The sequence below is a fragment of the Somniosus microcephalus genome, chromosome 15 (genome assembly GCF_052327205.1).
Source record: "Somniosus microcephalus isolate GS21.2 chromosome 15, FLI_Smic_1.0, whole genome shotgun sequence".
NCBI classification, from domain to species: Eukaryota; Metazoa; Chordata; class Chondrichthyes; order Squaliformes; family Somniosidae; genus Somniosus; species Somniosus microcephalus.
Window position 1 is genome coordinate 19,048,128 of NC_141001.1, and position 16,837 is coordinate 19,064,964.

At 48.9% G+C, this 16,837-nt stretch overlaps 1 protein-coding gene across 1 annotated transcript in view; it reads left to right on the plus strand.

The window, feature by feature from the left end:
* Positions 1-7,892, plus strand: part of LOC147106570 (argininosuccinate lyase-like) — a 33,855-nt gene extending 25,963 nt beyond the window's left edge. The window contains exons 7-9 of the mRNA XM_086008484.1: positions 5,316-5,430; positions 6,523-6,607; positions 7,662-7,892. Of these exons, the coding sequence (XP_085864610.1) occupies positions 5,316-5,430; positions 6,523-6,607; positions 7,662-7,892 (431 nt within the window). The remainder of the gene's footprint in view (positions 1-5,315; positions 5,431-6,522; positions 6,608-7,661) is intronic.
* The last annotated feature ends 8,945 nt before the right edge of the window (positions 7,893-16,837 follow it).

The window sequence follows — 16,837 nt, forward strand, 5'->3', positions numbered from 1 at the left end:
GACAATTTCCCTGAGGCCTGGGAAACCCAACCAGCTAGTGTTAACTCTGTAATGGTGGATCACCATGAGGCATGCCAGCCGCATTATAATATTTAAATGGGCGACCCACCTCCTGGGAGCGGGTTGACTGCCCACACCACCGCCCGCCACCACCCCAGCCGCCTCCGCTAAAACCAGAAGGCTGGTAGGGGTCGGGATCCAGTTTTTTAACTCTTTAATCTCCCACCCAACCCCAACCCCAATCCATCCATTTTGGGGTTAAAATTCTTTATGAAAACCTTTCATAATTTTAAAGACCTCTATTGGGTCACCTCTCAGCTGTCTCTTTTCAAGAGAAAAGGGACCCAGCCTGTTCACCCTTTCCTGATATGTATACCCTCGCATTTCTGGTATCATCCTTGTAAATCCTCTTTGCACCCCCTCCACTGCCTCTTTATCCTTTTTATATTATGGTGACCAGAACTGAACACAGTACTCTAAGTGTGGTCTAACCAAGTTTCAATACAAGTTTAGCATAACTGCCCTACTTTTCAGTTCCATCCCTCTAGAAATAAACCCGAGTGCTTGGTTTGCATTTTTTATGGCTTTATTAACCTGTGCCGCTACTTTTAGCAAATTTGCTCCTCTACCCCATTTAGTTTCTTATTTTCCAAGTAATATGTGACCTTGTTATTTTTCTTATCAAAATATAGTACCTCACACTTACCTGTGCTGAAATTAATTTGTCATTTATATGCTCATTCTGCATGTTTATTAATGTCTTCTTGTAATTTGTTTCAGTCCTCTTCAGTATTGACTATTCCCCAATTTGGTGTCATCTGTAAATTTGAAATTCTGCTTTTGATTCCAAAGTCTAAATTGCTAATAGTAATTGTGAACAACAGTGGTACCAGCACTGATCCTTGTGGGACCCCACTTTCCATGTTCTGCCACTCTGAACAACTACCCCTTACTCTCTGCTTTCCTGCTTGTTCTGCTGTAAGTCAACATGTTTCTTATATTTCCTTTTATTTTCGGTAAAAAAGGATCTGAAGGAATCATAGACTTGAATCATAGAACCATAGAAATTTACGGCACAGAAGGAGGCCATTCGACCCATCGTGTCTGTGCCGGCCGAAAAAGAGCCATCCAGCCTAATCCCAATTTCCAGCTCTTGGTCCGTAGCCTTGTAGGTTAAGGTACTTCAAGTGCATATCCAAGTACCTTTTAAATGTAATAAGGTTTATACCTCTACCACCCTTTCAGGCAACAACACCAGCCATACCAGCAGCAGCAGCCACACCACCAGCAGCAGAAGCAACCACAACAGCAGTCTTCTCCTTAATGACCTGATACTGCACAGGAGAGAGGGTGTCAGCACAGGGCTGCACCGCGCCGGAGGCAATACCCCCAAGACAGGGTATACAAGCAGGGGATGAGCTTCCTGGACATGACTGAGCAGCAGTGCCAAAGGAGGCTCAGGCTATCACGCCAGGTCGTTGCAGACATTTGTAGCTTGCTGGAACAAGACCTGCTGCCCAGAGGACCTGGTGGGCATGCCTTACCAGTGGTTGTCAAAGTCACCATGACCCTCAACCTCTTTGCCTCAGGCTCCTTCCAGGGATCCGCTGCAGACATTTGCAGGATCTCTCAATCGGCAGCTCACAGATGCATCTCACAGGTGACCAATGCCATGTTTGATAAGTCACGCAATGATATCAACTTTGCCACTGATGAATCCAGTGCAACTGAGTGGGCGCTCAGCTTTGCTGCTCTGGTTGGCTTCCCACAGGAGCAGGGCATCATCAACTGCACATGTGTAGCTATCAAGGCTCCCTCACATCATCCAGGAGTGTTTGTGAACCACAAGGGCTTCCACTCCCTCAATGTGCAGCTCGTTTGCAACCATAAAAAGATCATCAAGCATGTGTGCGCCAGATTCCCTGGCAGCTGTCATGACTCGTGCTGCACCAGTCCACCCTTCCTCAGCACTTTGCACCTCCAAACAGACTTACCGGCTGGCTGCTTTTAGACAAGGGCTATCCACTGAAGACGTGACTCATAACACCCTTGAGGAGGCCAAGTATTAAGGCCCAGGAGCGGTATAATGAGATCCACATGTCCACCAGATGTGTCATAGAGCAGGGAATAGGCATGCTGAAGATGTGCTTCAGATACCTTGACAGATTTGGAACCCTTCAGTACGCACCAGAGAGGGTCTCCAGAATCACCGTTGTTTGTTGCGCGCTGCACAACATAGCGCAGCAGCAAGGATTGGAGCTGCAGGAGGAGCAAGGCACAGAGCGCACAGCCTCTTCAGAGGAGGAGGAAGAGGAGAAACCTAAGGTGGAGGTGGCACCAGCAGCGGAACACATTGCTGCCCGAGAGCACAGGGATGGCCTCATAATATTCAGATTTACTTAACTTGCTCCAATGATCTAAGTTCCCCCCACCACCCCGGCAAAAACACCACAAAGCATCCCTACAATGACCAAGCCATTGCTGTCACCCAAACCTCCATTGCTCGAGGTTAAGTAATGTCTCATCATTCACTCCAAGTGACAAAGCCACTTCCAAGGTAGCAGGCCAAAATGGACAAGACCGGAAAGTGGTGCAAAGAAATACATGTATCTTATTGAGTGGTGGAGCAGGCTCGAGGGGCCGATTGGCCTACTCCTGCTCCTATTTCTTATGTTCTTATGTTCTAAAAAAAACCTGAAACTTATTACTAACATTTGTTCATACACCCATGTGCATACCCTTGTCCATCTAGGATTGTGTTTTTTTTTCTTTTCTGAGTGCTTCTACGAGGTGCAAACCCTATAGCTTCAGCAGAGGTAGAGGCAGGCTGCTCCCTGCTGCAACTGCTTAGACACTTTTGGCAGACGTCCTCTGGGTTTTGGAGCCTGTGAGGGCCCCGTCAAAGACTGCTCCTCCTGTACCCATGCAGGGGCAGACTCAGCCATCGGGATCCGAGGAAGCATGTGGTGCTCTGACTGAGGGGTGGGGGGAAAAGTGTGAGTGCTTTGAGAAGAGCCCCCACTTCCATGTCCCCTCTCACCACCATCCCTCTCCAGGGCCAGCCACACTTCCCGGGGTGATGAACGCCCAAATCTACATTTATATCCCTCCTAGAGATGAGATCTTTGACCATCTGCCATCGGTTGCCCACAGCAAGCATGTGCTTGTGTGACTGGTGCATGCAGGTGGCCATCCTTTCCATGGAACACCACATCGTCGCCATCCCTGTGACATAGTTATTCTCATGTTGAAGATGGACTCCTCCATTCTGTGCAGGTTTGCAGATGTCGTGGCTGCAAAAGCTGCCAGAGCCTAATGCAATTGTTGCTGCCCCCCCAGATCACTGTCTCGATGGCCCCCGAGGCTCAGCATCTGCATGCAGCTGAGCAGAGCTGGGAGCATCCTGCGCCCTCCGGCGAGAAGTCTCCACTGCTGTCCCTATCAACACCATCTGCTCTTGCTCACTTGTGAAGTGTGAGATACCAGGTGACAACACTACGCTATCTCGCACAGGACCCACCGAGGTGTACGTATCTGCGCTGGTGCTGGGTGCGCATGGGTCAGGTGACGGTGTATCCTCAGAGGCTGGAACTTCCTCTGAGGAGTCGTCTTCCTCCTCCAGCTGGACAGTGGGGCAGGGGGATGGGCACCTGTGGGACAGTAAAGAGATTTAGAAATGTTATAATAAAATGGGTAACGTTACCATTATGTACATGATGAAATTTCACTGACTGCTGACATCAGTCCCCATATGAGTGACTGCTGTGTGCCATGTGGCTGTATGAGATGTAATTCTGTCACCAAGTTGCTGGGAGGGCCCCCTCTCTCCATCTCCCACCACCAGCAGCTCTGCAATGCCAGAGATCTCCAGGGCCTCCTCCTCTGCTGGAGTCAATTGAGTGAATATTAGAGGGCCATCTCCTTTTCTCTGCCTCTCCCTATTGTTCTCTTCTCCTGCAAGGCGGGTAAGAAGAGAACTTTGAGTGAGAGTGATGGAATGAGTATAAGAAATAGATGGGCTACATCTGTAGAGGGTAACTATGAGGGAGTGGCATAACATTGCCAAATGGCCTCCTTCTGTGGTGTTACTTGCTATGATTGCATTAGGATAAAAATGAGTGTCAGGGGTGGTTAGTCAGAAGGGGATGCGAGTATGTACATAGACAGAGAGGAATGGGTGGACCTGCAAGCTAGTTTGATATTGGCAATGATGTGCAGGAGTAGACTTGGAAAGGCAGAGTGATGAGGATGTGATGACAGGCACATCAGGATGTAGGTGAGTGTAGCATTGCAGTCCCCTTTCCTGACCTCATGAGCTCATTGAATCTTTTCCTGCTCTGGATCCACGTCCTTCTGACAACATCCCTGCTGCTGACCTCCTCTGCGATCTCCAACTTGGTGTCTTTGGGTGGTCTTTTGCGCCTATCGCCAGGGAAGAGGATCTACCTGTGTGCTCTCACTACCTGCACTAGAACATCGAAGGAGGCATTGCTAAATCTTGGTGCTGCCGTCTGCCTTTGTGTATTCATGACCGACACCTTTATAAGCTTTGTAACAGTAGTCAGACCTCTGGAAATCACCTTGAACACTCTTTCATCAACCTTGAAATGAGATATGTTAAAGGCTGCTTTAAATATCGGCACTGCAATTGAGTCATCAATGACATCATCTGACCCGCTCCATTTAATTGGGCTGGGTAATGCGCATGCAACCCAACTCCAAGGTAAAGATTCCAGCCCAAGTGTTCAGGTGGACCTCATTCATATAACCCAGGATTAAAACAGCAGACAGAAACTGTTGAAGCTCGATATAATATTCAAGAAAGGGCCGGAGGTGGCAGTTATTGACGTCACGGTAAGGTACGAAGACAATAATTTGGCGCTTTAGAAAGCATGGGTGGAGAAGTGTGAAAAGTACAAGCATTTAATGCCCCAAATTATAGACCTGACCAAAGGCACCTCCGTCAAATACTTCAGCTTCGTAATGGGAGCGAGAGAGAAATGGCTTGAGAAAAATAACACCCTCATGAATTACTTGAAAATCGAAAGGTGCACAGCCTTTTCAAAACAAATATCCAGGCTAACAATTCGTTGACTGGAAATCCTTCAAGTCTTTACATCACTGGTTGGATTCCTACATCTGCAATAACCGAGTCAACAACCCCAAACACTTCTGGAAGGTTCTGCAAGGTTTCAGAAACTAAATGAACTGCAGTTATAAGATAAATGTCCATGGGTATATTTTATTTGTACTAAGAAACATCGCAATTGTTTCCATAAGTTATGTGCTTAACATTTTTCTCTGGTTTATTGAAGCTGAGCTTCTGTTCTGGTGCTCCCTGTGTCTGATTCACCTGAGTAAGATATCTGAGGATCTAATCATTTACAATACCAAGGAATTTGGATTCATAACCCTATCTGATGCCTGCAGGTAATTCCAGAATCAGTAATTTAGTCATACTTTCTGTTGAAGCCGGTGGCCAAAGAGCAATATATTATTTGTTTGGGTTAGATATATGTTTTATCTAGAATTAAGTGTATAAATTTTCCAGGGGGTGCAGTTGGCAGTTGAAAAATTATAACCACGGTTTATATAAAGAGGCCTAGGCAGAAATATATCCACAAATAGCAACATGCAAGTCTTACCCTTGAAACTATTTGGACAGATCATTTCAGATAGATCTGTTTGTTACATAATTCCTTTATGAATATATTTTGTACCAACAATGGGAGTTCTGCTGTGACACCTTTGAGTGCCAATGTTTATCTTCCTGCGAGGTAAATTTTTTTATGCAAGTGAAAAATTGTAACTTTAGATAGAGGGTGACAGTGAAAAGGTAGTGGTGGTTAACTTAACTTAAAAAAAAATCAGTCAGCCAGGTCAGTCCAGTGGGTACTTTGCTAAGTGACTGTTGGGACTGCTAACAAGGAGACTTGAGTTCAAATCCCAGTTTCAACTGACATTTGCACTTGAATCTCATTTATATTCCAATACTTTAGAGCAGGGGATCTCAAACGAGGGTCCACGGCCCAGTAGGGGTCCGTGAGAAGGTTTCAAGGCATCAGCGGACACCTGGTTGAGAACCCCTGGCCTTTAGGACATGTTTATAGCAGCCCATTGACCTCCCCAGCAAGTATTCAAGGCAAGTGTTACTTTAGGCTCCGGCTCTGCACAGGACATGAGGAACTGGAACTGTGTTTGGCTCCAGAGGCTCATGGTCAATTTTCTACAGCTGTGGTAGTGATATTGGAGAACTGATTCCTCAAGTAGTTGCCCAATATAAATGTACCTTAAGAAGAAGTTCCACCTGCTTGGTACGGTTAATTGTGAAAGGGAGTGGAACTGTCTGAAAGGCTGCTCTCACTCACAGTGCCAGCAAGCTACTTTGTTCCATTTCCATTTAGAGGAGGATCATTTATGTGTATGTGTGTGGGTGGGGTAAGGGAAGAGATCTACTGCTATGCACATACAATAGACCATTTAGATGTTTGATTGTGGTAAGAGTTTCCTTGTTTTTTTTAGCACGGGGAGTAGCCTGATGCCCCAGAAGAAGAATGCAGACAGTTTGGAACTGATTCGAGGCAAGGCTGGACGTGTGTTTGGGCAGGTAAGGATATTGTGTGACAGTGTAATTGAGTCGTATCAGTTCAGCTGTTCCCTCATTCTAACTCCATGATTATTTAATACTGAGCTACGCATTTTGAATGCCAAACAAGTCCAAATACAATCACGTCTAAACTATTGATTAGTACTTGTGTATTTCCTCATGAAATTAAATGTTCCAGTTTCAAAAGTGCATCCAATTTTTTAAATATCTACACACCTGTCAAGTCAGCAAGCAGTTCAGGCACATTGCAAAATTGTGTGGAGGTTTATGCAAGATCAGACCTGGGAGTGTTTGATGTTTTCACACACGCACTACAAAGTGCAAAATATTCATGGCTCAGCACTGTTGTCGCTCAGTTTTTGTATGTGTGCATGTGCACCACTCACTCACACTCATTCAAACTGGAATTCAGAAACAAGTCCCAGTGCAAAAATTAGGCTTCCACTGTAATTCCCAATTTGCAATTCCTCACTGTTAATATAGACTACCTGGAAATAGTTATTTTTTACCCCCAATATTTTACCCACCTTTTGCTGGAGTATAGTTTCACAGGGACCTTGTCTTCCAGAACCTTGGCCAAGTGACCATTTTTCACGTGAGCCTTAACAATGAGTGTCAGCTGGCTATTCATCTATTGAGGGCATCACAGCCGAGTCTGGTCCTTGCGTGAACTTTCCAGCAGGTGCTATTGGAATGGCAGGTGTTTATCATCCCTCCTCCCCTGTTATCACATGCCCAAGCCCAGGGTCACAGCAACCAGTTGTAGATTCCCAGCTGCTGAGCGGTTGACTGATGCATCTGAGATTTTTTTCAATGAAGCACTTAGTTGATTCTGAGTTGCAGAAATGTGATATTTGCTGTAAAATCCATTGCATAATTTGAAACTTCAGTGCCATTTTTCAATGGTCTGGATGATATGACTTGTGCGTTGGTATAATTGATACTTTGTCAGCTACCTAGTGTGCAACAAATTCACCAGATTTTACACTGTTTGAAAGCCATTATTCTCCATCACTATTTTTCTATTGATTATACTATTTTTTCCTTTTTACAGTGCTCTGGATTTTTAATGAATCTTAAGGGACTGCCAAGCGCGTACAATAAGGATTTACAGGTATACAGGGCCCGTTTCAGGATATGTGTCTCACTACACTTCCACAGCAAAATTCCAGTCATTCATGTCATTTTTTTGTTTCCTTTCTGTAACATTTGCATATTAATTTATCATTGGCCCGCAGGCATCTGTAAGGAATACCTATTATATTCACATGTGATCACATGCTGAGTTGTCATTGGCCTGCAGGCATCTGTAAGGACTGCTATTGTTTAGAAGACCCAGGGGTCCTGACTTCATCTTGTCCACACGGTGCTGGATGATTCAGAAAGCTAACAGACCTGATGCTTCATTAAAAGAGTTTAAATTGTAATACTCCGTTGTCCTGCAATTTATTATTTTTGCACAAAGTGTGCAAAACAAGACATGGTGTCAGAACAGGGATTTGAAATGGACATCGTTGGAGCTCCCTTACTTCGAATGAATTGGGGATCTTTGAACTTACATAGAGAATGGAGCAAGTTCAAGCAACACGTGGAATTAATGTTCTCGGGTCCGTTGAAAAGAAAAGGAGAGGAAGAAAAATGCAGCTACCTACTCCTGTGGATCGAAGAAAAAGGGAGAGACATTTTTAACACATCGGCCTAGAAATTCAGTTGCGTTCGCCAGCCGTTAACGCCATAAGAGGGGTATATTTCCAGCGCTAGGCACTTAGCGCCCGGGCTCAGACCGATCTGCGCCTACGCCCAAATTCAGTTGACATTTAGCGCCGGCGCAAAGTGTTTGCGCCCGCTCAGCTGCGCGCGCAGCTTATGACGTCATTTCGTCGTGCAACGCTGTTTGTGCGCCCCAAACCGGAAATTCAGTGGCGCCCGCCCAATGTGGGCGTGGCGCTGTTAAGAACTGTGAAGTGGAACGCAACAGAGGCCCTGTGGGCCTCGGGGAGTGCTAATTAAAGGGCACTTACACTGACCTATAAAGCCCAGCCATTTTGCTGCAATGACTTTACTGCTTTGGATTTCTGGACAGAGACCAAGGGACAGAGCTTACTGATTTGGGACAACATAGGAGAGGTATTTTTGGCTTCTGGCCAGAGCTTTGACATTTGAATCATTGTGATTTCACTGTTTGCAAGTTTATTATGGGGGCTGTATGGGGGTGCAACCCTCAGTTGCAGCATTATGTGCGAAGGGCTCGCAGATGCTGTGAGAGAGGGCCAGCCATGCCTAGACGCAGAGGGGCTATCAGGCATCGGCAACATAGGCCTTACCCACTCGGGCAATACCGGCAGCAGGTGTCCTATCTCACCATGACTGCGGCGCATTGCGTTAAGAGGCTGCGCTTCAGAAGGGAGGTGGTTGCAGAGATCTGCCAGCTGCTTCACAGAGATCTGCGTCCACAGCTGATGTGCAGGACGTCTCTCTCGGTGGAAGTGAAGGTTACGGTGGCTCTGAACTTTTATGCAAGCGGCTCCTTCCAAGCCGCTGCTGGGGACATAGCGAACATCTCCCAGTTCGCCGCGCATCGCTGCATCCGGCAGGTCACCGATGCACTTTTCGCGAGGAGACACCAATTCATCTCCTTCCCCATGACCCTACAGAGGCAGGAGCAGCGTGCAGTCGGATTTGGCAGGATCGCGGGCTTCCCCATGGTGCAGGGCGCCATTGACTGCACGCATGTGGCTATGCGGGCACCTATCGACAATGCCGAGGATTACCGCAACCGGAAGGGCTACCATTCCCTCAATGTACAGCTGGTGTGTGACCACAGGCAGCGCATCCTAGCTGTCAATGCCCGCTTTCCAGGAAGCAGCCATGATGCATTTATCCTGCGCCAGACTACTGTGGCTGACATGTTCGAGGCACAGCCTCCACCAAGGGGATGGCTTATCGGGGACAAGGGGTACCCTTTGTGTACATGGCTCATGACCCCGCTCCGCGCGCCCAGGACCCCAGCGGAGGAGGCATACAACGAAAGCCATCAAGCCACAAGGAACATCATAGAGCAAACGATAGGCGTCCTCAAGCAATGGTTCCGCTGCCTGGATCGTTCCGGCGGATCTCTACAGTATTCGCCGGATAGAGTCTCCCAGTTCGTCGTCGTGTGCTGCATGCTGCACAACCTGGCTATCCGCAGGACTCAGGCACTGCCACCTGACATTGCACCACCACCTCAGGAGGACGAGCAGGAGGACCATGAGGAGGAGGAGGAGGAGGAGGAGGAGGAGTACCAGCCCAGGAGGGAGCCACAAGGTCCAAAGGCCGTCCGCCGGCGGCTTATTGAACGACACTTCTAGGCCCCCTGTCAGGGAATGGCCTGTGGCAATGAACGCACCTGAAGGCAGCCGCTCCGCAAGCCCTCATCCGGTTAACGCAACAACCACTTGAAACATGACACCTGGACATGCTGAATAAATAAAAAGCTTTATTTCACAAACTCAGGGCCCTTCCCACACGAAACAGAAAAACAGACAAGACCCCCAAAAAACAGTCAAAAACATCTGTCACTCCCAAAACCTGGGGAGGACTAACAAAACTTGCCCATCCAAATGGCCTTCATCATCGGCCTTACAAAAATAAGCCCCCCCCCTCCACAACACAAACACCCCCATAAAAACAAAAAATGCCTTGATCTTCGGCCTTACCAAAATAATCCCCCCCAGAACACAAGCCCCCCCATATAAAAAAAACCGCTATCACCACACTCTACTGGGTGTGCCGAGAGGGCGAGTCCTTAGACAGGCTTCTCCGGCCCCTGCCCGAACTGCTGCTCTGCCTCAACCTGGGCCCTGTGGCTGTGGCAAGGCTGGGGGAAGGCTCATGAGGGCGACAATGCGTGTCGGCAGATGCCCTTGGGGGTCGGCCTAGACAAGGCCCGGCCCGGGAGGGGCCGGCTGGTGACTGCTGCAGCTGTGGCTGGCCAGCATCAGTCTCAGCAGCAGCTCGTCGCACCTTGGCTGGGGGAGTGGCAGTGTCGGCTGCACCAATGGGGGCAAGCTGGCTGATGGCAGGCGTGCGCTGTTCACCAGAGACACTGGCACTCGGCCGGGCTGGCAGTGCAGCAAGCTGGTGGAGGCCAGACCGCTGTGCTGCAGCAGGGCGGCGGGTGCCCTGGCGATGCTTCCGCGCCACAGCGAGTGTGGCAGAAGTGAGTGCCCGAACTGCCCTGGTATGTGCCCGCATCAGCGCTGCCAGTGTCTGGACGGCACCACTCATGTACTCGCTACTCGCGTCCTGCGCTGCCGCGAGTTGCTGGACACCCCTGTCGTGCGCTGCCGTGAGTTGATCGACCCCCCTGGCCTGTGATTCGCCGAAAGCGACCACACTATGAGCCAGAGACTCAATGGCCTGAGGCATCTGTTGCACAACCCCCATGAACTCCTGGTGGCGCCGCTCCGACGCCGCCGACATCTCATCGAGGAGGCGCACCTCCTGGGCGAGGACCGTCTCCGGACTGGAGGGCGGACTCTCCCTCTGGGGAGAAGGCCGCCGAGCTGCCCAACCCTTCCCGCGTGCGTCGACCCCACTGGGCCCAGGAACTGCCCTCCCCTGCAACACCTCCCCCCTCTGGGGAGAAGGCCGCCGTGCTGCCCTGCCTGACCCTTCCCGCGTGCCTCGAGCCCACTGGGCCCAGGATCTGCCCTCCCCTGCAACACTTCCCCCTGGCTCTCCTGCAGGCCAGACGTCTCCCCTCCATTGCCATCCCCTGGCGCGGATGAGGGTTCCCCCGATGTGCCGCCTTCCTCCTGGTCCTCGTCATCCTCCTCCTCCAAGGGCCTGGCACTCTGAGCTTGAGGGACCACCTCCTCCTCACCAGCTGAAAGCAGGAAGGCACAAGAGTAGCTTTAGAGTGAGGACAGGGCGTCAGCGAGGGAGGCCTGAGTGGTGGCATTATGCGCATTTGTCGGACAGTGGGAAAGGATGTAGATCTGAAGCGCAAGGGCAACGAGAGAGGTCCAACCAGTCATGTCCTTACCAGTGGGTCCCAGTACAGGGTCCGCATCTCCGATGGCAACAGGGCCAGTCACCCGGCCACGCATGAGTCGAGCCACGCTCTCCTCCAGCTCACTGAGCGCCTGGTACTCGGGACGGCCTCCACCGGTGACAGACTGGCTCCTCAAATTCCGCGCCAGCTTGGCCTGCAAGAGAAAGGACGGCCTGTAAGTACAGTGTGGTGCCCTGTTGCTGTGTGCACTGCCTCCCATGGTGGAATAGCTTGGCCAGTGTGGTGCCCTGTTGCTGTGTGCACTGCCTCCCATGGTCGAATAGCTTGGCCAGTGTGTTAAGTGCAGAAAGTGCTATTGATGATCATGCCAGTGCCATAGCTGCGGGAGGAGGGCTGCCCATTAGGCCTTTGAGGTCCCTTTGCCCATAATGTGAGGTGCACATGCAAGGATGAGGAGGACACTGGAAAGGGTACTCACCTTCACCAACCGAGTGAGGTCGTTGTACTTCTTCCGGCATTGGTCCGCACTCCTGGGGACATCGCAGGTGGATGACACCCTGCGGGCGATTTTCTTCCAGGCTTTCCTGTACTGCCTCCTGGGAGCCTTCTTGCCACTGTCCGGGCACAAGATCTCTCTTTTGTTTTCCACACCATCAACCAGCACCCTCAGAGCATGCTCTGAGAAGCGCTGCGCTCGTTCACGGGCCCTCTCCATGGCTTCAGGCGCTATTTTGGCCCACCAGCAGTGTTGAGGCCTAGCTGCAGGGCTCCACTATGCAGGGCGTGGCAGCAGTCAAAGTCGACCCTTCCCCCTTTAAGAGCTGGCCGGCGTCAGGGTGTCTGCTGTCAATCAAAACATGCCCGCACCTGCGCTGCGCCCGGCCTCGGCGTTATCAGGCCGCATCTCCGGCTTAGCGCCTGAAGATAGCATTGCAACGCCAGTTTCAGCGCTCGCCCAAACTCTTGGCCAAATCTACTGAATTTCGGCGAAGTGGCCTACACTTTCCGGCGGGCGCTAACTTTAGCGAACGCCCGACTTTAGCGCCCCAAAAGTGTCCAGACTGAATTTCTAGGCCTGTGTATATGCATATAAAGATGAGATGGTCAGAGACCGCATCGTGTTTGGAATACATTCAGCTAAAGTGAGAGAGAAACTTTTGAATGTTGGGTCCGAGCTAACGCTGGACAAAGCTATGGGCATAGCTAGATCGCACGAGATAGCCCAAGCACAGTTGAAAACCATAACTGGCGCCACGAGCAGTTTGCGTGAACAGGCAGTGCACGCAGTTAATAGATACACACCAAAGAACACTGCCCAGAGAGCGTGTTTCAGAACAGAAAGAACAGCGAGAGTTCTAAAAATGGGCGACACAGACATAAAATTCTTCAAAAACTGTGGATATTGTGGAAACAACTGGCATGGAGAAAAGAAGTGCTGCCCCGCCAAAGGAAGGCAATGTGCTACATGTGGCAAATGGAACCACTTTGCTAAAGTTTGCAGGACTGTTTTCGGAAAAACAGTTCACACAGTGAGTGACAGCCAAATGCCAGATAGAGAGCCAAATGCAGAGGAACTGTTTATTGATTCCGTGTCACAGAAAAAACAGATTTCAGAGACTGAGCAAGCCTATGCCGATATTGAGATAGGAAAACAGGGCAAAGAGCTTAAGTTTAAACTAGACACTGGATCTCAGGTTAATGTAATTCCTCTGAGTGAGTATCACAGCTTGAAGGATGAGTGTGAGCTACAGCCCACCTCACGCAGACTGACCAGCTATGGGGGTGAACAGCTCAATGTAAAAGGCACATGCGTGATGAAATACAAGTACAAAGAAAGCGACATGATGTTGGACTTTTACATTATTGACACTCGAGCACCTCCAGTGCTAGGTCTAAAGGCATGTTTAGACATGGACCTCGTCAAGCTAGTGCTATCATTGACAGCACCAGTTGAGAAGCAGACAGTCATGGAGGAGTTTGCTGACATTTTCAACGGAATCGGACTATTCCCAGGTGAATGCACTATTCACCTTGACCCAGCAGCAACCCCTGTGGTTTGCCCACCGAGAAGGATACCCCTTGCTCTACGTAGTTGCCTGAAGGAGGAGCTGCAGAGCAAGGAGAATACAGACATCATCGTCCGGGAAACAGAACCGACAGAGTGGGTCAACGCGTTAGTAGTGGTTGAGAAACCACGTACAGGCAAGCTCAGAGTCTGTCTCGACCCCAGAGATTTGAACAAGGCTATCAAACGCCCTCACTACCCTCTACCAACGCTAGATGACATCACACCCAAGCTAGTGGGAGCACGTTACTTCAGTGTAATGGATGCACGATCAGGATACTGGAATATCAAGCTCACGGTAAAGTAATCTAAGCTAACAACGTTCAACACACCATTTGGACGCTACCAATTTCTGCGTTTACCATTTGGTCTTATCTCCGCTCAGGATGAATTCCAGCGGAAGATCGACGAAACCTATGAAGGCTTCGACAGAGTAGTCGCAATCGTAGACGGCATCCTCATCTATGGCAGGAATAGAGAGGAACATGACAGGAACCTCTCTGCGATGCTACAAAGATCACGGGAGAAAGGTATCTGGCTCAACCCCGAGAGAAGCATAATCGGATTCACCAAGATCAGTTATTTCGGGCATCGCCTCTCAACTGATGGCATTAAGCTGGATCCAGAGAAAATCTCCGCCATCAAGAAGATGGAGCCGTCGAAGAACCGTGCAGAGCTAGAGACAGTACTAGGCACGGTTAACTACTTAGCTAAGTTTGCCCCGAGCCTCTCCGAAATCAACGCACCCATGTATCAGTTGCTCAAACAATCCAATGAGTTCCTGTGGGACAAACAGCATGACACAGCATTTCAGAAAATGAGAGGCCTAATCACCAGAGAACCAGGACAAGTTCTTGCCTACTTCGACCCCAACAAAGAGCTCAGACTACAAGTTGACGCATCAAAGTATGGACTAGGCACAGTATTACTGCAAGAAGGAAAGCCCATCGGCTATGCTTCTAGATCTCTCACAGACAGTGAAATCAACTATGCTCAAATCGAGAAAGAGCTATATGCAATTCTGTTTGGATGTAAGCGTTTCCACCAGTACGTCTATGGCCGACAAGTCATTGTGGAATCCGACCACAAGCCCCTCGAGTCAATCATGAGGAAACCATTAGCCGCAGCCCCACCAAGGCTACAGAGAATGATCCTTCAGCTACAGAAGTATGACTTCACAATCATTCACCGTCCAGGCAAAGACATTCCTGTCACAGACACGCTCTCCAGAAAGTCTCTTAGCTACCAGGACAGCAGCCTCAGTGAAGGCATGGATGTGTAGGTGCACATGGTGTACAACAGCTTACCTGTGAGTGACTCAAAACTGAAGGAGATCCGAGCAGCAACAGAGAAAGATGCACAACTCACACTGCTGAGCAAAGTCATACACGAAGGATGGCCTGAGGAAAGGAGGAAATGCTCAGAGCATATCTGAATTCTGGAACCACAGAGATGAACTGTCACAAATCAACGGAATCATCTTCAAAGGGGAGAAAATCATCATTCCTACCAGTCTCAGAGAAGAGATGTTGACAAAACTTCATGCTGGACATATGGGCATGGAAAAATGCAAACAAAGAGCACGTGACATTATGTTTTGGCCCAGAATGTGCAAACACATTGAGGACATTGTCGGAAAATGTTCCATTTGTCTAGAACGCCGCCCATCAAATGTCAAAGAGCCCATGATACCTCACCGTATCCCAGACAGGCCCTGGCAGGTCGCGGCAATGGATCTGTTCACATGGAACAACGAGGACTACCTAGTGACTGTTGATTACTACAGCAGATTTTTTGAACTGGACAAGCTTCACAGCACCACATCTGCAGCTGTGATCCACAAGCTAAAGGCAGCCTTTTCCAGGCATGGCATTGTAGAGACTTTAGTCTCAGACAATGGCCCCCAATACAAATCAAAAGAGTTCGAGTCGTTTGCCAAGGCATGGGATTTCACACATGTCACATCAAGCCCACATTACCCTCAAAGTAATGGCCTTGCTGAAAAAACTGTCCAGATTGCAAAAACACTCATGGACAAAGCCAAAGCGGACAAAAGAGACCCCTACATCAGTCTCCTTGAGTACCGCAACACTCCGGTTGACAACTTCAAGTCACCAGCGCAGCTGTTGATGAGTCGCAGACTTCGCTCAATCCTTCCAAGCACCAACCAGCAGCTGCGGCCAGAGGTCGTCAGCTGCAAGCAAGTGCATGCAAAACGTGTACAGAGACAGCAACACCAAAAGAGATACTATGACAGGTCAGCTAGACGACTGCCACCGCTGCACAATGGAGAATCCATCAGAATCCAGGAGCATGACTACTGGAAGCCAGCAGTCGTCATCCAGCCAGCTGACACTGAGCGATTGTATCACGTTCGCACTCCAGAAAGACAGGTGTACCGCCGCAATCGCAGGCACCTCCTGAACACCAAGGAACAACACCGTCATTCTGATGAGAGGATCAGTGCAACAGAGTGTGATGAACAGAGCAATGCACCAAACACATCATACTTACCTGAACCTAAACCTGAACCAGATTTATTGACCGATTCAGGAGCATGCTCAGTTCCATACCACACAAGGTCGGGATGAGAGGTCAAGCCTAGAGTTATCCTTGACTTGTGAACTGCCAAAGGGTGTAGGCGGATCGCTGCCCTAAAATAAACTGTACATCGTTATTGAAACGTTGAGATGTTTTCAGTGCTTGTTAAATGTTGATTTTACTTATATGTTGATGCTACTGAGAACATTATGTAGAAGTAAGGTTCAAAAGTAATGCATAACATTTTTCTTTTAAAAGAAAGGGGATGTAACATTTGCATATTGATTTATCATTGGCCCGCAGGCATCTGTAAGGAATGCCTATTATATTCACATGTGATCACATGCTGAGCTGTCATTGGCCTGCAGGCATCTGTAAGGATTGCTATTGTTTAGAAGACCCAGGGGGTCCTGACTCCATCTTGTCCACACGGTGCTGGATGATTGAGAAAGCTTACAGACCTGATGCTTCATTAAAAGAGTTTAAATTGTAATACTCCGTTGTCCTGCAATTTATTATTTTTGCACAAAGTGTGCAAAACAAGACACTTTCCGAAAAGTTTTCTGAAAAGGCAATGCTTTTGTATTTAAAGCTAATGTTGAGATTTTAAAAACAACGGCTGGAT